At 40.4% G+C, this 22,236-nt stretch overlaps 1 protein-coding gene across 1 annotated transcript; it reads left to right on the top strand.

The window, feature by feature from the left end:
* Positions 1–1,263: 1,263 nt before the first annotated feature.
* On the top strand, positions 1,264–21,567 carry LOC144647971 (uncharacterized). The gene is made up of 11 exons (XM_078507636.1): positions 1,264–1,611; positions 3,200–3,540; positions 4,067–4,145; positions 5,172–5,403; positions 5,814–6,195; positions 7,646–7,712; positions 7,965–8,258; positions 18,097–18,434; positions 19,038–19,116; positions 20,215–20,449; positions 21,093–21,567. Exons 1-11 carry the CDS (start codon positions 1,371–1,373, stop codon positions 21,478–21,480), a joined length of 2,676 nt encoding a protein of 891 aa, XP_078363762.1. The 5' UTR covers positions 1,264–1,370; the 3' UTR covers positions 21,481–21,567.
* Positions 21,568–22,236: the final 669 nt, after the last annotated feature.

Here is a 22,236-nt window from a genome sequence, read left to right on the forward strand (position 1 = left end):
ATTGTCTTTTAAACGTTTTTCAGTAGTCAAATTAAAAATAATTAGCCTCTTGTTGATTCCTTAAACTGATAATAGATTGCACCTTGGTTCGAAATTTTTTTTTTTTCAGAATACAGCAAAGAGACATCACTGTACTGCTGTTAAATTCCGCGATTCGCAACGATAGCTGCAGAATGTCGCGATCAAACCATTTTTTTCGAATTTGTATAGCCTACGGGCAGGTTCATGATTTTTTGGAATGCATGCACGCAAGTGGCGAAGGCGCGAGAACGTGTCGGCCCGGGCCGGGGGGTACTACGATACGTTTTGGGTAGGGATGTGGCACCCGGGTCTGCAAATTTATAGGATCCCGTTTTAGAAAGAACTTGCGTTCAAAATGATACCCCGTTTTAGAAGTAGGTCAATTTTTAATACCTCCTTCTAGAAATTTAGTGAACTTCAATAGCCCCTTTTGTTTCAAAAAGGTTATTATCCCGCAATAGGCTACTGCGCGCAAGACTGGGTGCATCGGTTTGTTCGTTGAAGTATTTTGCTCAGCAAACTCTTGTTTTAACTGGCGGCTGATCATTTGAAACTTTTGTGTGTTCGAAATATTATATCCCGTTCAAGGAATTGCTTCTAAAATGGATACCCCGTTTTAGATCAGGAGTCCCGCACATACCCGTACAAGTATTAACGGGGAGAACTCTCACTCCCCCCGGGCTCCCATTCACGCACTCAGCGATATATATCTCCGTTGACATTTCAACAACAAATTTCCGTCACGTAAACCGACCTTGGAAAAAAGGTAAGGAATCAAGTCAATCAAGTATAGTTAATTTCCACTTAAATGAATCAATAAACCGCGTTGATTATTTCTCCTACGACTACAGAAGGGAAGAATTTGGGAGTTCAATTAAAATTATTTCCTCCACTTTATTTACTGCAAGTTCTGGCTGCGAGTATTTCAGACTTCAGTAGGGGGCGGGGGACCAACGTCAATACACAGTAAACCGGAAATCCCTTTTATTCTTGGTCCAGGTAACACTAGACCTTTACAAAAAAGTGTTTACACAAGGACGACTAGTGACACAAGTCGAGGCTTGCCCGTGGCAATAACAAAAATAAAAGATTGCAAAGACAGACAATCCATCCAGTTACCTGCAAAAACCTTCATTGTATCATTGATCTTTTTGGTTTGTGAAGTAGCTGCGTGCAGAAACAGGAAATATTTCATTCACTGCATGCGTGCTATGAAGCGGGCAGAAAAATAAATAGCACATAATGGTTTGATTGGTTCACGCTGTTCATGACGACATGCTTATTATTGTTCAAAAAGTATATAATTCCCGTCTGACAGCACGGAGTCCAGGACAACACTCGGACTCAAGATGATGGCAAGAGCATTTCTTCCGATTTTTACTTTGCTTGTTCTTTTTCAAGCTGGAGGCGCAGCCGGCGACACCAACAAGTCTCCGTCCGCCTGCTATTGCCGTCCAGTGATAAACGTTGGTGTGAATGGCAACGGTCAGTGCGACCTGTGTGAAGGAAACAAGCAGCTGTTACAAGAGGTAAACGACTTGAAGAAAGACCTGGCCACGATAAAGGATCAAATCAGCAAAATGCAGTCAGGTAAGTAATGAGGTGATGAGGCGACGTTAAATTAACGTTTGGGTAAAAAGGCAATAATTTCACAACTGCTTGAGTTGTGTTTCATAACTGCCAATATCTTCTCTTCAGTTATTCTTCATCTGCAGTTCAAATTAGAATTTAATATATTATTATTATATTCATAATTTCAGGCTATAGTTCATTCAGATATTTTGAATGTTAGCTTAAAATTGAGTGCAAAATTGAGAAAATTGCTTCAATTTTCTATCAAAGAAGAGAATTGACACTGACATTGTTTATTATTAACCAATCAATAGAAGGCGACGGTCTATTGGTCGTGTTTAGAGAATAAATATTTTAAGTTCTAAAGAAATTTTATTTGGGGAGATAACAACTCTATGAATGCCCGTTTCAGGAGAAAAACACAAATTCTTCCAAGAATCTGGAGATTTTCTCGGGAACTGGGAGACTATGAAATATTTCGGGGAAACACGTATGTTCAGCTGGGTGGATCAAAAACGCGAGACATCGGACACTACAATTTTTTTGGTAATATCAGAACTCTTGAAAACAGTTTGCACAGCCCAATCAGAAACGCACAAAATGAGCACACAATTGAGTTCGATCAACCAGGTTTAACGACCCTATATCGTCAGAGATCGATGGAAAATGAAAGTGCCCGTTCATATTTTATGCTCCGCTTTGTGAGCTTTATTTAGTATTTAACAAGTCATTGACGCAAAAAAAGCTAAAGCCGTAGCAGGAACATTAAAATGTTGTGTGAGATAATATATGGGTTGACAGGCCGTGCGACTCCCCCGCCAGGGGCGGTTCTAGAGCCTTCTTGGCATGTTTATACGAATATATCTTTGAACGACCGCCCTCGTTTATAAGATATGATTCTCGGGTCTGTGGATTTTCTAAGCAATGGTTGTTGCTCTATAAATGCCACTTTTCATGGAGATTTCCTTTATATTAGACACTGATGGATATATAATTAATATTGCGTTAAAAATAGCCTGCGCGCAGACGTCTCCTTTTGTTTGTTGCACGCGTGAAGAAACGGGGAGAACTCTGGGTCATTTCTCAATCTTTTGCCTTTATAAATGCTGGTATCCGGGAATATTGTTTTCATTACAGAAATTTGAAATGAACGGTTTCAATGCGCTTTCGTTTAAGATTTCTCTTTTACCTTAGCCGTGAAAATATTGGCAAAGGCGAGTTCCATTTTCGTGCCCATGGAGTAGACTGGAATTAAGTTTTCCTGAATAATCATTAACCTTAGCGCTTTTGTTAGCAGTCGTGTGGGATAAGAGTTCCCTTTGATGAAGAAGTGATGGGTGGTTGCATTTCATCAGGCAATGAACTCATCGCCGATAAATATTTGACATATACGCTTGCTTCAGTGAAATGAAGAAATTGTCTTACATAAAAAAAGCGAACGAACTTATCATAAGTCCATCAGCAGTACAAAAATACCCTCTTTCTGTTTTAGAACACTGTGTCGACTTCGAGAAAACAATATTCCTACAAAACACTTATGTAATGACAGTTTCATAAAACAAGTTAAAATGGTTAAAGCAACTTACGGTTTTGTTTCATTATCAAGGAGACCATCATCAAGAAAATTGTCCAGATATTCAATTACCTGCCGGCAGCAACGGTACATGTGTCCTCAGCGACAACTGCAGCAAAGTCACATGTACGGCTCCGCCAGACAGTACTGGACCATTTGGCCACATGGTCTTGGCTGTACAAGCGCATGGATGCCGACAACCACTGACCGCCACAGTTACCTTGCAGTCATATCGGAATTCCATGAAATGGTCGCATACATTTGAAGATGGTGAGAAAGCTGTTCTGCCCATGCCGACACCTGCAGGCCCTCCCGACGTGAAAGTCTTCCTGCAGGCTGAACTGGAGAAAAATGGTGACAAAATCCACTTCAAGGTACTGTATTCAAGCCATTCCATTGGGATGACTTTACCATCTTTTAGCTTGTTTGACTTGTTTATCTGTTCTTGTTCTTTATGGCGAGCAATTTGATTCAGGCTGACTGTGCAAGATACTGTATCCAATTGTGCCAGGTCTCTTGACCACTTTTGCAGTACTAAAGCCCATACAGAGAGAAGGAGTGCTAACCCGAGGTGGCCGCCCCCATAAGCCTCGTGGTTTCTTGGAGGTCTCCTTGCCCTATCTATTTGAGTTATTTTGTACGTGTTAATTTCTAAAGTGGTAAATAAAATGATGATGATGATGATGATGATGATGATGATGATGATGATGATGATGATGAAAGAGCTATGCTAAAAGCAAGCAAATTTTAGTTTGTTTTTCCTGGCTGTAATATGAGCTTCACGTTGCATGGACATTATACGTGCTTTTTGGCAGCTGCAAATGATTTGCATTAAGATGCTAGCTACAAGAAAGTACTGGATAGCTCACTGTTTTGATCTATATAATTTTGATCTTACAGTTGGAGCTACTGTTTGAGTCACAATTTGCAGCTTACAATACCACGTTCCTTGAAGGAGATTTACATGCTCCCAAATGTGGTAAGCATGCAACATACAAATGAATTACGTTGAGCAAGATAATGAGAACTATCGAAGTTGTAATGTGTTTTAATGTGCAAATCGGTGATTCTTGACTAACGTAGTGTTCAGTGGGTGATTTTAGCAATTAACTTTTTTTGTCTAAAGCCAGTTACCATAAACGTACTATAAAGCCGCGCCTGTTATAATAAATTTTGTTGGCTTTGCTGATAATATGTTTGACATAGGACTAACTAGGGAAGTTAGGCGCTAATTCGTGATTAAAAATAAAAATCGTTACTCTGGTTTTAAAAAATGTTAAGAAGTGTTCGTAACTAATTGAAAACACCGTTGATAACTCAGGACCCAATAGAGGGTAAAATATCTCAACTCTCCTTAACGTGTAAGGAGTTATATTGTAAGTAACAAAAAAGAGGAAGAAGATTGTCACCGTAGCTGACTAAGTAACTAAGTAACTAAGTAACTGTACATAGAGTAGTTAAGAAAAGTAGGGTAATTTGTAGTTTGTGTTTAAGTCTGCGTAGTATTTTAAGTAATTGTATTGTTGTGTGTTATTAATAAAAAATAAAAAAAGAAGTGTTCGTAAAATTTCCGTAAAAAGTCCCAACGTTTCGGCTAAAAATTAAGCCTTTAAGCTAATCTAAAGGCTAAATTTAGAAATTCGTGCGGTAAATGCATGTCATCATTGCGGTTTAGCGGATTCTTGCAAGTATCCAAGCCTCCAAAAAACGTCTTTTACGCCAATTTGTGCTTGTACGTAGGATCTTTGACGATTCCCAAAAGATGGTGTGGCCAGAATGCAAACAATGTTCCGCTAAAGCTGACTTGTGTGAGTGTTTATTTTCAACCGCTAATTGTTTAATGAACCCCCCCACCCTCCCCCTTAATGAATATTGGAACAGGCAGATTTGAGTGTATTTTAATAGACACTTGCTCAATATCTTGTGTGACTATTTGTTGATACAGGGTAAACTCTAACTCATTCAATAAATCAAGCCGGATAATCAATTTTATGTGTTTCAACAGGTTTACCTCAAAGTTCATATGACCTTTATTTCACGAGAGGTAGCACAAGTGACTATGTCATCCAACATGGGCTCGACGTAACCACTGCCTTTACCATCTGCTTTCGACTGCGTACACCGCATCAGCTATCAACAGATGGGACGATCTTGAGTTACAGCACAGACCAGGTCCACAATGAGATTCTAATCAAAGATGTAGCTCAACTTGAATTATGGATTAACGACAAACTAGTGTAAGTAAAAAGTGAGATAATTTTAGAAATACTGCACCATTCTGGACTGCAACGCATGTGGCAGTGGGTACGGTAATATTTTTTACCCACTGCCACGTTGAAATAAATACAAATGAAATGACAAAAATATAATAGAGGGAAAAAGAGACTGTGAGAATTATACTTACTTATCTACGAAGTATGATTAGAATGAAAAAGAATGCAAAAAAATTGGAAACAGTGCAATGCAAAATTGATTTATTTCAAATAGTAATTTTGTTTGGAAGTCGGCTTCAAATTTACAAGTCATCAAAGAGAAAGTTGAGATGAGATTAATGCATGTAGCTTAGTTATTTTGTCGCACATATATTTGCAACAGGTACTTGCTTCATGAGAGATGTAACTTGTTTTTTGTTGTATTTTATCTACAGAGAAACAGGGGTTTCAACAAATGACGGTTACTGGCATCACATATGTGTTTGGTGGGATTCCGGTTCTGGCTGGTGGGAAATTTACAAGGATGGAAAACACCAAATCGCTGGGTTTAAAGTGAAACCTGCGCATGATATCAAGACTGATGGAACCCTTGTCATCGGGCAGGACCAAGATTCCCTGGGAGGAGACTTTCAGGCATCTCAAGCCTACGTTGGAGAGCTCACTGATCTGAACATATGGAACAGAGTCCTTAATGCGACTGAAATATCCAACCTGTCCAAGTCGTGTGATGGGGGGAGGGGTAATGTTAAGAAATGGTCTGATTTTAAAGTTGGAATAAGAGGTGATGTAAGAGTGATTTCTCCATCGGCTTGCGAGGTTTAACAGTCACTGTACTTGGTTTTTGCTTCCTTTAAATGCATGATCGTTATCATGAATCAAAGAACTGTGTTTGTTTGTAGATGTTAGGTTGCTCTAAAGCGTAATAAATTCAAATGGAATTTGAAATTTGTGTGATCTTCCTTTTTTCAGGGCGACTTTATTTCTTTAGTATAAACCAATAAAGGACTATTAAGTCGACCTGCAGTCTTGTTGGTTACGCAAGGGCGGTCTACTTTTCGTGTTAGCATGACACGTGCATTATTAGGGAGATCGCGCAATCTGATTGGCTACGCAGGTGCCGTCTACAGTGATCGATAGATGGCTCTCGGAGCTCGCGCTCAGTTTTTGCTGAATTTTATCAATCGAAACCTTCCACAAATCAATTCTAGCGATATTCTGTGTTTAATAGATCGGTCAGTGGGTTATGCCCCCTTAGGGTAGTATATTTAACAATTATACAGCACGCTCTCGGATTCTATCCACTTTGATAGTTCGCCGATAAAAATTCAACCTCGAGCTTGCCGTCTTCTTGCTAAATTGACTGCACTAATTGCGCACGTAAGTTGTCGACTAAAAAAAGATAACTTTAAGTCTATTGCGGTCCATGTTAGGTTTTGCCAAAACATATAGCTTTCGGTTTCCATTGTCTTTTCAGTCTTTTGATAGTTGACTTGGGCATTAGCTCCTCGCCAACTAAAAGCCGTTGTAGTTCACCAGTAAACTTTTTCCCATTCTGATTGGTTTAAATTGATCGTGATAGTGTTTATCCGCGGAGAGACACAATCAAATGCCCGGATGGATGGTACTCGTCTGTGAGAATTTTTTGTAAACAAGAGGGCCTACAGAAAAACCCCACTAAAGTCACTGCATTTAGTCGGTTTTTTTGTCTTGATTTGCTTCGTTTGTTACACTACGACTTTATAGTTCTTTAATCTAAAAAAGTACAAAACAATTCAAGATGGGCATTTTTGAATGGCGCGCGAAAGAAAATTTAGTGTTGAACGAGTGTTACGTTTTTGTCTCGGAACTAACAGTCTGAGTTCGATTAGTTCGGAAATCGAACGCAATCGAGCTCTCTCGCGCCAATTTTTGGCCGGGTTCGATTGTGTTCGATTTAGCGAACTAATCCAACCCAATCTTTCGGTTACGTTCGATTACGTTCGATTACCTAACAATTCGATCAGTAACGTCCGATGATTAATTGAAGACCGGACGAAAAAGTTTGTACTCAAGTTATTTAAGTAAAGTTTATTTTTACTTGAATAAATAACTTAACCGCTTCATTTATTTCTCCTTCGACTACAAGAGTGAAAAGTTTCATTAAGTTTAGAAGATCAATTAAAACTATTTTTTCTACTTTATTTACAGCAAGTGCTAACTTTCAGTATTAGGGGCCGACGTCACTGAACTTTTGAACCTGATATATCCGTTTTGTTTTTTGTCCAAGCAAAACAGGAACTTCAAAAAGTGTGTTTACATAAGCACGACTGGTCGAGGCTCGCCCGTGATAACATGTAATAGGTGGAACTTATATTATAAAACCAAAAACTAAAGATTGGAAGACAGCCACTAAACCCAGCATAACCTTCAAACATCTCATTGTCATTTTTGGTTTGTGAAGTACAGCTGCGTGCAGATACATGAAGGATATATGAGTCATCTGCACGCGAGCTATGAACTTGGCAGAAAAATAAATAATATAAAACGGTTTGATTGGTTCACACCGTTCATGCGACATGTCTGTTATTGGTCAAAGAGTATATAAGTCCCGTCTGACATGACATTAAGCACGGAGTCTAGGACAACATTCATGTTCAAAATGATGGCAAGAGTTGTCTTTCCGATTTTTAGTTTGCTTGTTCTCTTTCAAGCTGGAGGCGCATCCCTCGACGCTAACAAGTCTCCGCCAGCCTGCCACTGCCGTCCAGTTATAAATGTTGCTGTGGATGGCAACGGTCAGTGCGACTTGTGTAAAGATAACAACCAGCTGCTACAAGAGGTGAACGACTTGAAGAAAGAACTGGCCACGATAAAATATCGCATCAGTCAGATAAAGCCTGGTAAGTTTTAGGTCTAGGTAACGTTAAATTAACGAGACCCATCATCAATCAGACAGTCGATCAGGTAAATGACCGTAAATTGGTTAATGATTTTATCGCCACTAAATGTATTATGTGTGATGTCTTAGATCGGGGGCACCCAACAGACCGTTACGGTGAAAATCTGTTCGGAAGACCTATAATGGTCTTTAATCGATTACGATTTTCGGATTACAGTGTGAAAAAAAAATGGGCAAAGCTTACATGGGCAAAGCTTGTTTTCGGAGAGAGAAAAATGTCGTTTTGGGTACATTAAAGGTCAGCTACGATTTTCGAGGCAACAGTGGCTCGTTAATTCGGGTAATAATATTTCGTCCCCTAAAATTTTCTGATGTTTGAAAGTTCAGGTAGAGCATCCGAAAAGATGCGCTTTTCTTAACGTTTAAAAATAAGGCACAAAATCGACACTTAAGACTAGAAACGGTGTTCCAACACCTATAGTAAAATTGTCCCGTTGCGTCAGCCCCTGTTGGACTTTAGCTTGCGTGCAAAAGAGCGCGTGTTTCAATTTTAATCAAAGACGTGATACATAAAATACCATGAAATATGCTGCAATAAAAGAAAAAGGTCAAAGTTCTCAATGGTTCTTGGTCACATACTCGCTACCTGCATACACGTTTGTGCGATAATCACGCCATCCGCCTTCTCTCAATCCGGCAGTTGAACCGCTTTACAACTCTTACGCCCGAGGGGGGTGGGGGGGCTGCCTTTAATATATATATAAGGTGAAAACGGGGACGTGCGGCCCGATAGCGTATGGTTTTCAGGGTTTTTTGTCTTGAACCGGATATACATTTTCCCCTTTTTTGTCTTAAACGGGGTATCTTTGCATGGACCAATGTCAACCAGGATAGGCTTATATGCCTGCAGAGGTGTAAATTTATACAAACTTAGCCACAAGCCGAATGTTCACATTTTTTTCGTATTGATGACTTACGTTGATTTCAGAATTGTTGGTCATTGGTACTTTGCTTAATTTACGATAACAACAAAGCCAGTGAAGTACTTGTTTATGTCTTAGACGGGGCTCTTATTCCATGTAATAATAAATCAAAACCGATAATCAACTCCGTTTGTTCAAACAGGTTTGCCACAAAGTCCATCATACGACCTTTATTTCACGAAGAGTGGTACAAGTGACTATGTCATTCACCATGGCCTCCAAATAACCGATGCATTTACCACGTGTTTCCGAGTGCGAACGACAGACAGAACATCAGGGGACAAGACGGTCGTGAGTTACAGCATAAGCTCGAACTACAATGAAATTCTTGTCAACAGGATGTCTTCAATTTATATATGGATCAACGATAAACCAGTGTAAGAGTTTAATAATTCTGCAGTCTACCAGAATAAGTAACAATGGAATGTCTTGTAGATTGGACACACCGTCCCCCTTTTCAGTCCATTTTATAATAATTTAATCTCAGCGAATTAGGGGTCTCATAAGAATTTTCTGCTCTGAACCCCACCTCCCCCCCCCCCCCCCCATATAATCCATATGAGAGATGTGGCTGGGACTGTAGAACAGTCACGCCAATCTACGAACCAAGAGAGGTCTGGATTTAAAAATTTTATCAGTTTAAAAAACGATATATAATGTATATGAGAATTAAATCACACAATAGAAATGTCAACAGCGTCATCAGCAATGTTACTTACAATGTTAACTAAATTAATAATGTCTTAACGCCGTAGTTTCGAGCACGCGTATGCGAAACGCGAAAAGCGCGAGGGGGGCAAGGGAGGAAAAATCGAGGAGGCTTTTTCCGCGCGCGGCCTTCTCGAGATCGCGCACTCTTTAAATCACGCTAAAAACGTACACAGACGCCTGCTACGCAGTCTAAAAATGTCTTGAAAAATGGCTTAAAAACGAACAAAAAAAGGGCATTAAAATATGCATGAAGGTAAACTCACTCACAATCAAACCTACTTACTCACATCCTCTTCGCTCCTGAAAGTGGATCATAAGGCTACCCAGCAATGTCTTTCATCCTTCACGGTCTTTTGCTCGCTGTTCCACCTCATTCCTGTTAGTCCAGTCCACATCCGAACGTTCAATCAAACTGGGTATTTGCTTTAAGTAACTTACAACTAATTGTCACACTTTTTTCTTTTCAGAGATACAAGAGTCTCCGCAAATGACGGTTACTGGCATCACATATGTGCTTCGTGGGAAAACAAAGCCGGCTCCTGGAAGCTTTACAAAGATGGCGTCTCACAAGCCAGTGGGTCTGGATTGAAGACTGGTCACGTGATCAAGACAGATGGAATCCTTATCATCGGCCAGGAGCAAGATTCATTTGGAGGAGGATTTGACGGGAACCAAAACTACGTTGGAGAGCTCACTGATCTGAACATGTGGAACAGAGTCCTTAATGCAACTGAAATATCCAACCTGTCCAAGTCATGTCATGGGGGGAGGGGTAATGTCAAGAAATGGTCTGATTTTAAAGTTGGAATAAGAGGTGATGTAAGAGTGATTTCACCATCAGTTTGCGAGGTTTAACAGTCACTTGGTTTCTGTTACCTTTAAATGCATGATCGTGATCATGGATCAGAGAACTGTGATTGTTTGTAGTTGTTTCGTTTCTCTGAAGTGAAATGAATTTAAAAGCAGTATCAAATTTATGTAGTCTTGCTCCTTCAGAAGTCAACGTCTGTCCGGTCTAAATTTCAAATAAACTGCCCAAGGAGCGCGCGCAAGTAAAATTGTCGAAATCACAAACCAAAACATATTTTTTAGTTAAATAGAACGAACTGATTTTAAAGTTGGAGTAAGAGGTGATGTAAGGCTTATTTCTCCTTCGGCCTGCGAAATATAAGATTTGGTCCTAGTTACGTTTAAAGCGCGTGTCGTCGGCATGAGTCAAAGAAGTATGTTCTAGATGTTAGGTACCTCCGAAGTGCAATAAATTTGACAGCAGTTTTAAACATGTGTTGCCTTGCTTATTTCAATGTTGCATTTCCTTTATGGAGGAAAGCGGTGGCCTTATGGTTACCACACTGTTCTCTGGATCGAGTGGTCCGTTTTCGAGGCCTTGCCGGGGCACTGCGTTCTGTTGGCTTGTTAAGACACTTTATTCTCGTGGTGCTTCTCTACCCAGAGAAATGGGTACCGGCAAAAAAAAATGCTTTCATGACGGAAATTTACGTGTTTAATAACTTTATCTGTCCATTACAAGTACATCTTAGTATAATTTTCAAGGTCAATGTTGAGGATAATTGTTGCGGACACAGATATTTCCCTGTTTGCCCGCGCGCAACATTTGTTGCGGACACAAACAAAGCTTCTGATTTCTTTCCGCAACAGTTTCCCCGTTTGCTCGACCAAGAAAACGTCATAAACAACAATTTTGTCCTCGTTTGCCACCGCCTTTAGGCCATACCTTACTCCCAAAGGAACAAACCTCCGGTCTCCACTCAGAACAAACGCAGAAGTGCCCCAATAATGTGTTGCTGTAAACAATTCGCGATTTACAGAAAGACGAAAACTGCATCCAAGTCTTGGACGCAAACTATCGAATGCTACGTTCAAAACAGTTACAAAACAATAGCGATTCATTGTCCATAACATTGATTTTATTTTAATGACAGCAAATTTTCATCATGGTAGTTGTAAACCGGAATAAAATTTTAGGAAAGAATTTCCACTTAAATAAATGAATCAAACGTTTTGAGTATTTATCCTCCCAACATTGTTCTCTTTGTCTTATTTATTGCAAGTGCTGTCTACGAAGCGTACGGTTATAAAGTAAACGATTTTTTCAGAAGCCAACGTCGAACCGAAAGTTCGTCATATTTTTGTCCGGGATTTGTTTGCCCTTGTGTAGTACAGGAAGTTTAGAAAAAGAGGTTCACACAAGTCCGTTTAGTCGAGGTTTGCCTGTGGTAATTTTTTTTCCTGAAACCGAAAAATAAAAGGTTGAGAGACAGTCAAATCAACCACTAAACCAAGAAAAATCTTCAATAATGTCACACTCCATCATGTTAAGTTCCATTTGATTTGCCGAGTACTGCGAGCAGAAAAAAGGGAGGAATAAGAGCCGAGGTGCCTACCTACCTACCTATTGACGCAATTAACCTCTTTGATTACTTTTCCTTCAAACACAAAAAAAAATTACAATTATTTCCTTAGTCTCATCTATTAAGAGTGCTGTCAAAGTACGAACCGTAAGGTTAGGCTATAAAATATCACACTTTTTTCCCCTTTTTTAGACAAATGTCAGTGAACCGGAAATCCGTCATAACTTTGCTCCGTACTGTGTTACTCAGGACATTTAATTTTAGGCAAGCCTGAAATGTCTTATTTATTATTATAATTAAGTTTTCATATAACGCGCGCTCTGATTGGCTGAAACAGTGTACTTTATCAGAGTCCAGATGTACGGAGGAAATGTCACGCCATCGGCCCAATATGGCCGACCACTATTCCCGAACGTCTTTCTCGGGTTTTGTCTTGACCCTGACATCTTCTTTGACCTGAAAAACGAGAATGAGAACGAGCCTTTAACGTCAGTTAATTTAAAACGTCCTGTTCCTAACAGCACAAATTGCACGTCGATAGAAAGTGAAATTTCGGTACAAGTTTCGGGAAAAAAAAAACACCGAGCCGGAAAGTAAGCTTAACAACAAAACATCCAACCAAAGATTTGTAAACAACTCAAGGCCGAAATTGAAAACATTATAACGAAAGCAGAAACGAAAAACACGAAAGATAGTACAAAATGGGCTATCTGAGTTTTTGAATATGAGTTTTACATTATTTAAGTACGGAATTTTAGATAAAACACGCACAGCTACATTTTCGTGTAAAAAACAAAACAAACAAACAGCAATTCAACAAACAGAAAACAAAATTAGCTAGCGAATACACACACAACTCAGACTTATCACATACTGAATAATTTTTTCTGGCGTTTTCAAAACAGCTTGGTGCCGTGAAAGAAAAATTGCCAAAAGCCTTCACAAAATGACTAAAACAAAGAAGCTAGACAACAACTTGGGTAAATTCTACGCCGAAGCTCGAACAAAAGACGGTGAACTTTACTCGAGGTCATCGCTTCTTGGATTTCGCAACGCTAACGAGAGACACCTAAAAAATTCACCCCTAAACCTAGGAATTTTTTATTGCAAAAAGGGTTGAATTTCAAGCTTCAAACAAGCTGCTGCAAAGTTAGAAAAAATTGAACAAGCGCGAAAACAAAGAAAACATCGAACACAAGTTTACCTGTCATTCCAGAAGCAGACGTCCAGAAATTAAAAACCTCCAATGCAATTCAGGAAGACAATCCTGTTCCTATATCCTTAACAGTGCGATGAATGGAAGGCCACAGCAACCACAGCAGCCGACTTTAATTTTTCCCTTGAATCCGATGGTTGTAAATGATTCGCGAAACACGCCGCACGGCCGCATTTTGTGAAGTACCAGCCACAAGCTTTGAGCAGTTTGTTTTCTAGTTGTCAAGTTAACAACGTGCAAGTTTTCATGGGCCAGAATTCGGCCGGTTTTCACTGAACAGTCTACTTTTCTATCCTGTGTTGTACTAAAAGTCCTAAGAACTTCAAGGACTCGTGTTAAAATTCGGATTCCACTTGACGTTTTCAGCTTGTGGATTTCTGAACTTTGATGGTTTCAAACTTGATGGTTTGACAGCTGTTGACAGCTGATGTCTTATTCAACCAATCAAATTCTTTTAACCATTCTAACAAGTTTTGTGATTGGTTAATTGTTGCGTACTTTATCAGAGTACAGATGTACGCTGACGCCACTGCTATTCGCTTGAAAAAAGTTTGTTTTGAAAATAATTGCGCAAATTCGTGGGGAAATTAATGAATTTCTTAATTATAAAACAAATAAAGAAGCCTCGACTGTGCTCTGTTTTGTTGTAAAGCACTTAGGAAGCGACTAGAGCACTCAAGAAGTAGGGAGAAACACTCGCCTTCGGCTCGCGTTTCACCCTACACTTCTTTCGTGCTCTAGCCGCTTCCTGCGTGCTTTACAACAGAACAGAGCACAGTCGAGGCTTCTTTATTTGTTAACGAGTGCTGCCTACGTAAGAAGCGTAAGACTATAAAGAAACACACTTTTTTTCCCTTTTTCATGACAATGTCAGTGTACAGTTAAACCGGAAATCCGTCATAACTTTGGTGCGTCTTGGGTAACAAAGGACGTTTTATTTTAGGCAAGCCTAAAAAGGGGAACTCCCAACTTTTTTACTGGATGTAAATAAGCTTTGTTACCTTAGATTTCGGTCTTATGAATCTTTAACAATTCTGAACTTAGCTTCCCTTTAACCCAAAAGTTTTCAGCTCGATAGACTTACCCGCCTCCGCTATAAAAAAATATATTTTATACACAAGTCCGGCAGGTCGAGACTTGCCCATGAGAACATGTGGACAGGAACTACCATAATATTTTAGAACTGTTAATCCAAAACTTAAACGATTGAAAAGGAAGTCACTCCAACCACTAAACTCAGCAAAAAAATTCATAATTTCGTTTACGCTTCATAATTTTGTGGTCCATCTTGGTGGCCGAGTAGCTGAGAGCAGAAACAGGTAGGAAATATGAGTCGCCTGCACGCAAGCTATGAAGTGGGCACAAAAATAAATAACATAATAAATGTCTGTTGACATTTACTTTATTGACCTTTCAACAACAAATTTCCGTCACGGTAGTTACAAACCGGGTAAAAGGGTATGGAATCAAATGAAGTTCATTTTCACTTAATAAATGACTCAATAAACCGCTTTAATTATTTCCCCTTTGAACGAGTTAGGGAAAGGTTTGGAAATTATAAATCAAAACATTTTCTCTTCCTTTATCTGTATTTGCTGACCAATGCTAGTTAGCAGTTTAACCCCTGAACAAACGTCACTAAACAGTTGAACCGGAAATCCGTTTTATCTTTGGTCAGGGATAACACAGGAACCGTTCACAAAGACGTGGAACTTATTCGTATTTCGTGCTTACCCCAAAAATAAAAGGTTGTGAAAACAAACAAGCCAGCCATTAAACTCAACATAACATTTAAAAAATACTTTTCTGGTGAAGTTCTGCGTCCCGTTGGGAGGGGTGTACTCGGGTCTTTTTGGGTGCGTATGTACGCCCTTGTCTCCAAAGTAGCATCCCGTTTGAGAAAGTACTTGCATTCGAAATGATTCCCCGTTCTAGAAACTGGTCAAATATTTAATGCCCTTTTTGCATTGGAAAAATGATATCGCGTTCTAGGAATTGTTTCTAAAATATGGATACCCCGTTCTAGATAGGAGCCCCAAAATCATCACGGGTATGTGCGCAGCACATTCACCCGTATAGGTATTTTGGAGTAGTATCCGCCCCCCCCCCCCCTCCCCTCCCTCACCCTCGGGAGCTGCCTGCACAAACAGGACCGAAACAGGAGTCGTCTGCACGCGTGCTATGAAGTGGGCAGAAAAATGAATAACACATAATGGTTTCATTGGTTCACGCTGTTAATGACGACATGTTTATTATTGCTCGAAGAGTATAAATTATAATTCCCGTCTGGCAGCAAGGAGGTCAGGACAACACTCGTGTTGAAGATGATGGCAAGACTATTCTTTCCGATTTTTACTTTGCTTGTTCTCCTTCAAGCTGGAGGCGCAGCCGGCGACACCAACGAGTCTCCGCACGCCTGCCACTGCAGTCCAGTTATAAACGTTCCAGTTAATGGCAATGGTCAATGCGATTTGTGCGAAGGAAACAAGCAGCTGCTACAAGCGGTGAACGACTTGAAGAAAGAACTGGCCACAATAAAGGATCAAATCAGTCAGATAAAGCCGGATAAAGCCTGGTAAGTAATGAGTCGCGGCAATAAATTGGATCCAAAAAAACAGTCGGGTAAAATAGCTTTTAAATATGATGCTAATGCTACAAATTGTATTATGAGGATTAAATAAGATACGTTTTGATGTCTTGGTAGTCTGCACGCAGACGTCTCGATCAGGGCTGTTTCATTTGTTGGTGTCTTAGATGTTAGCTTGCGTGCAAAGGTAAATTCTGTGTTCGAGCCAAGTGGTCTCGATGCAAATGGCCCATCAGGCCGGATCTTATCATTGTTTCAATAGAAGAAAGCGACTAGGGTATCTCTACTCTCCCCGAGAAGGGATGCTGTTACTGCTACCAGCGTCTAATCCACCAGCACTGAAAAGTCGCTCATCAGGCAACCTATTTTTACAACTGGGAAATTACCCTTGAGAAAATATGAAATGCATTGCGAGTGTAGGACAAAGAAAAATTCTGATTCCTTGACGGGAGCCTCCCAAATACCGGTTGGGGGCTCCAACCAACTGAGCTACGAGAGACTCGTGGTGAGCTAGGCTATTTGCTAAGGTTATATGTGACACGCGTCTTACAACTGCAAGCTCAGCAATGTCGAAAGCATGGTATGTGTAATAAATGAGAGATGGTAGATATGCAGCTCGGGGAATAAATGAGAAAATATGAAATGTAACGCGAGCGTGGGAAGAAGAAAAATTCTCAGTCCCAGACGGGAATCTTATTTATATATTTTATTAATTTTATTAACGTTCCTTGTGCGCAGGCGTAGTTTCACTCAACAGAAACTGCACAAGTTCTTTGTGATCAAAATGATCTATCTAAATTTTGACAGTTTGACAGCTGATTGATAGTTCCAATCCGTCTGTTGCCAGTTGTTCCCAGTCAATTCACTGAAGTTTCATACCGGTCAAACCGGCATGCAAAAAGTGCAAAGAAGGACGCAATGAACTTTTAACTGTTGAACAGAGCTAGACCCCGCTAAAGGTTACCCTTTTTACAGTCTGGATATAAATTGCTTATTGGACTGCAGCGAGCTGCCTCTTCGATCGTCAACAACAACTTCCAAACAAATCAGGGGCCCCCGGGGGGGGGGGGAATCCCATAAGTGGCCTATATAGGTATGTGCCGCCCGATAGGGTATGGTTTTTGGGGTTCTCGGTCCTTAAATAGGGTATCATTTTTGCTCCTTTTGGCGATGTGTTCCCGGTGTGATCCTTAGATAGGGTACCTAAATTCTATTAGCTAAAATAAACGCCCAGCTAAACGAAAAAAAGATGTCTTAAAACTGAATTTTCTGTTAAAGTATTAGTAAAGCGATTTTATAAAGATTTGTGTCTTGCCGTGCGCGGTTAGCCGTTATTTGGGTCGTCACGCAACGCTTCTCCTCCCCTTGAGTAGGGTGTCATTTTTCACTTTCTTTATCCTTAAATAGGGTATCAATCGTTCCCTGTTCTTTATCCTTAAATACTAAGGGTAAAGCTCTGGGAACCTTGGTTGGTAAACACCTGTCAGAGTTTATGAGAGACCCCCCCCTGGTCATGTCAGCGGCAATGTTATAGCAATTTCGGCAATGACTAACTGGTCATAGAATAAACTGAAATATCACAATCCCAGCTTAAAACTATAAAAGAACCCAAAGGAAACACGAAAAGTCCAAACAGGGGTATGGATAGGCAAAATTCGAGACGATTCAAACGGATTGCGTTCGGGTAAACTTGAAAAACGTCGGGCCGACTTTTTTCAAGTTTATCTCAATTTGTATGAAACTGTCATTTATAATGCTAGAAAATCATCCTTGTTTGTTTAGCCTGCGAACAGGCTCCCGAGTGGGGTTTCCACGTTCGCCGCTCGCTTTGCTCGCGGAAACCCCACTCAGGAGACTGTTCGCAGGCTATGTTTGTTATGTGGCCGTAAGTTTGCCAATATAAGAATTACCTAAAATACTGTGACCTAGCCCCTTTTATACAAGTTAAGTTTAACACAATTTTGTCTTAGATCAAGGAGGAAATCAGCAAGAGAAGTGCCCAGTTGAATTGCCCGACGACAGCAATGGTACCTGCGTCTTCAGTGACCACTGCACCAAAGTCACCTGCACGGCACCACCAAACAGTCCTTATGGTCATATGGTCTTGGCTGTACAAGCGTATGGATGTCGTGAACCCCTGAGAGCCACAGTTTCCATGGAGACAGTATATCAGACTCCCATGAAATGGTCGCATGCATTTGAAGATGGCGAGAAAGCTGCACTGCCCATACCGACACCTGGAGGAGCCGACATCAAAGTCTTCATGAAGGCTGAACTGGAGAAAAATGATGACAAAGTTCACTTCAAGGTACTGTTAACTCGTCAATGCACGGAAATGTATGTTTACAAGTTTTTAGTCTGCTTATCTGTCCCTGTTCCTTTAAGCTAGCAAATCAGTTTATTCAGACAAACACAACTTTATGCCTTTTCTTGAGACATTTAAGGAGAATATGTCACGGTATTTTAAGTCATTTTTTCTGATTAAACCCAAATTGAAGAATAAAAGTTTTCTAATGTAGAAAAACAACAGAGGAGTAGTAAAAATGCGAAAATAACCAAGGATGATTTCGACTGACGAAACTTAAGACAGATTACGAACGATAACACCCGTGGAGTTCGTCCTGCCTTTTGTGGTGACCAGTGGTGCGGAGATCCATGTTACGTAAGGGATGAGTTTTAATGTAAGCACAGAAAAAAATATTATTAACTTGAAAAAACTTGCCAGTTTTTTTCAAGATGTGTTTTCCGTGACGTAGCCCCTTGAAATATGAGTAATGCGGTGAGTGTTATTTACCAGGTTTGTAACAACATACAAATGTTTTGCAATACGTGTACGTTGCTAAAAGTAAGTTCTGGGTAGCCAGTCAAGACCATCATAATGGATTGTTTTTGATGTCTTTTAATCCTACAGTTAGTGTTGTTCTTTGATGGAAAGTATGTACGTTACAATACCACATTCCTTGAAGGAGATTTAGCTGTGTCTAAATGTGGTAAGCTGACATATAAGTATTAAAATCAAATAGAGCAAGGCAGTGACAAATGTAAAGCGTTGCTATATGACATCGAATATATATGTACGTGATAACTCCCATTTTATCCTCAAGGCAAAGGCCCAGAGGGGAGTACTCCGGCTTATAAATGATGATGGGGATGATCAAAGGATTTTTTTTGTTATATTATTGCCCCTCCTGACAATTTAGGGGTAATTTGTCTAATTTGACAAGGGATTTTTTTTGGGGGGGGGGGTTATTTTTGGTCCAGGGATTTTTTAGGGTAATGTCGGAAGACTTAGGGATTTTTGTTGGGTCCTGAGTTTTGCCTCCATTCGATCATCCCCGTCATTTACAAGCCGGAGTTCCCACCCCCCACCCCCCCCCCCCTGGGGGCACAGGCTGCTCGACAGTACCCTTTGTTATCACTTGCACTGTCTTTATTATTGTTAACCAATTAACTGGGCTCTCCTGAATCGAGCCCTGGTCATATTGCGCTTAGTTTTAATGTCATTTGACTGCTTGATAGCAAAAAGCTACAGCAGAAAAATCTTTCACAGTATGAACAAAAGATACCATGAAATGCAATGTAATGAAAAAAGTCTAGGTCTTCTTTTATGGATGGAGCTGACAAATTTGTCCAAACTCACGGTCCGTACGCAATTTGATGAGTGATAACAGAAGAGGTGATAAGTTCTGGTGATAATCACCCCTCCTTTCTTTACTGACTGACGACCCCCCGGGGGGGCCAAAAGTACGGGGGGCCCGCCCCAGCCACCCCACCCAAACCAGAAGGACCCGAACCACTGAAAAAAGGTACCCCACCAGACGTGACAAGCAGAACAGGACGCAGAAGTGAAAAAAAAAAAACAGCAGCGGAAACAGGCCACCAGACGGACCAACCCCGACCAAACGGGAAACGCGCCCAAACCGAAGCCGAAAAAGGCAGGCGGAGCCCCCCGAAGGCCGGGGACCCCCCCCCCCCCGGGCGACCCCTTCGATTCTTAAATGAAATTAATGAACCAAAGATGATATAAACCCAGCCATCGCCCCATGTAATAAATCAAAAACGATAATTATATCCGTATGTTCAAACAGGTTTGCCACAAAGTCCATCATACGACCTTTATTTCACGAAGAGTGGTACAAGTGACTATGTCATTCACCATGGCCTCCAAATAACCGATGCCTTTACCACGTGTTTCCGAGTGCGAACGACAGACAGAACAGGAGGGGACAAGACGGTCGTGAGTTACAGCATAAGCTCGAAGGACAATGAAATTCTCATCAACAGGATGTCTTCAATTTATTTATGGATCAACAACAAACTAGTGTAAGAGTAAAATAATTCTATGATCTACAGAACAAGTAGAAATAGAACTTCTTGTGGCTTGGACTATTTTTCCCTTTTTAGTCTGTTTTAATAATCTAGGAAAGTGGGCGAATTGGCAACTTTATCTCATCACTCATAGGACATTTAAAATAAGGCACATACATGTATATGTACCAAGTATTGCAAAAGAAAACTGATTTTAATTATCCGTATTTCGTCTAATAGTACCTTGGCTTTCATGTCAAAGACGGGGGGATAGAGGTTGGTGTGACAGTTATTTCCTAATAAACAATCTCCGCGGTTTGGACAGGACCTGTACGCAATTTTACAGTTAAGTGGCAGCTAGGTGTAGGCGTAAGAGTCTCATACAAAATTATTAGACCCCGCTATTTACTCCAGAGTCGAACCCGAAGGTTGCTTTAAACCCCAGCCACATACAATCCATATGGGAGCTGTGACTGGGGCTTAGCGAATCTGTCGTTGAATTAAACTGATACTTGAAAATAAAATGGGTTTCAGCGGTGGCAAATAGGAAAAGTCTTTTCAGGTCAGAAGAATTAAGCTTGATGCCGGGGTTGCCTTTGGTAATGCTTTGCAAAGCTTACAAGTAATTGTCGCACGAATTTTTTTTTTTTTTTTTCAGAGATACGAGAGTCTCTGCAAATGACGGTTACTGGCATCACATATGTGCTACGTGGGAAAACAAAGCTGGCTCCTGGAAGCTTTACAAAGATGGCGTCTCACAAGCCAGTGGGTCTGGATTGAAGACTGGTCACGTGATCAAGACAGATGGAATCCTCATCATCGGGCAGGAGCAAGATTCCTTTGGAGGAGGATTTGACGGGAACCAAAACTACGTTGGAGAGCTGACTGATCTGAACATGTGGAACAGAGTCCTCAATGCGACTGAAATATCCAACCTGTCTAAGTCATGTCATGGGGGGAGGGGTAATGTCAAGAAATGGTCTGATTTTAAAGTTGGAATAAGAGGTGATGTAAGAGTGATTTCTCCATCAGTTTGCGAGATATAAAGTATCGCTTAAAATTATTTCGTCCTTACCTTGATTGTTTGTAGATGTTAGGTTACTCTGAAGAGCAATAAATTTCAAAGCAAGTTCAAGTTTGTGTTTTCATGTGTTTTTCAGAAAGGGAGAATTCCAAATGTCATCAGAGTGTATTTATACGGTGGGACATAAAGGTTAAAAATGGGCACTGAAGTTTGTATTAGGCTCTTGCGTTTGCCTCTTTTTTCACTGAGAAAATGAGAATTGTCACTGGGGCTGGGAATCGGGAATATTATGACCGGTACTGAGATTTGGGTAAACATGTGCTGGGGAGTGGAATCGGAGCAAATTTGGACTGGGAAATGTGATTTATGCTCCTTCTTCAAGACACACCGTAAGCTACCAAGGTACGTTATTTTCATGAATGGTGTCCCCGAAATGATCCTTTGATCCAAAACAAACTGAACGAAGAGCTATTATAGAAGTAGAAGCCCGCTAGGTCTTTACAAATCGAAATAAAACTGTCGTAAATTTCCCAAAGTAAACTCACTGAATTGAAAGTAGATTGCATTTCCAGCGTTTTTTTATTAGTTAACAGGCAATGGTATATGAGCTCATATACCACTGGCAACAAATTTGGTCGCCTGTTGGATATGAGATCGTTATAGGCAACTCGGTGCTACGCGCCTCGTTGACTATCTACCATCTCGTATCCAACGCGCACTCGTGGAATAATTGTTAAGTATTACTGCATGAGAGAGACAAAATCTCGGAATCCCCTTC

The sequence above is a fragment of the Oculina patagonica genome, chromosome 4 (genome assembly GCF_052425735.1).
Source record: "Oculina patagonica isolate OP01 chromosome 4, crgOcupat, whole genome shotgun sequence".
In the NCBI taxonomy this organism is placed as follows: domain Eukaryota; kingdom Metazoa; phylum Cnidaria; class Anthozoa; order Scleractinia; family Oculinidae; genus Oculina; species Oculina patagonica.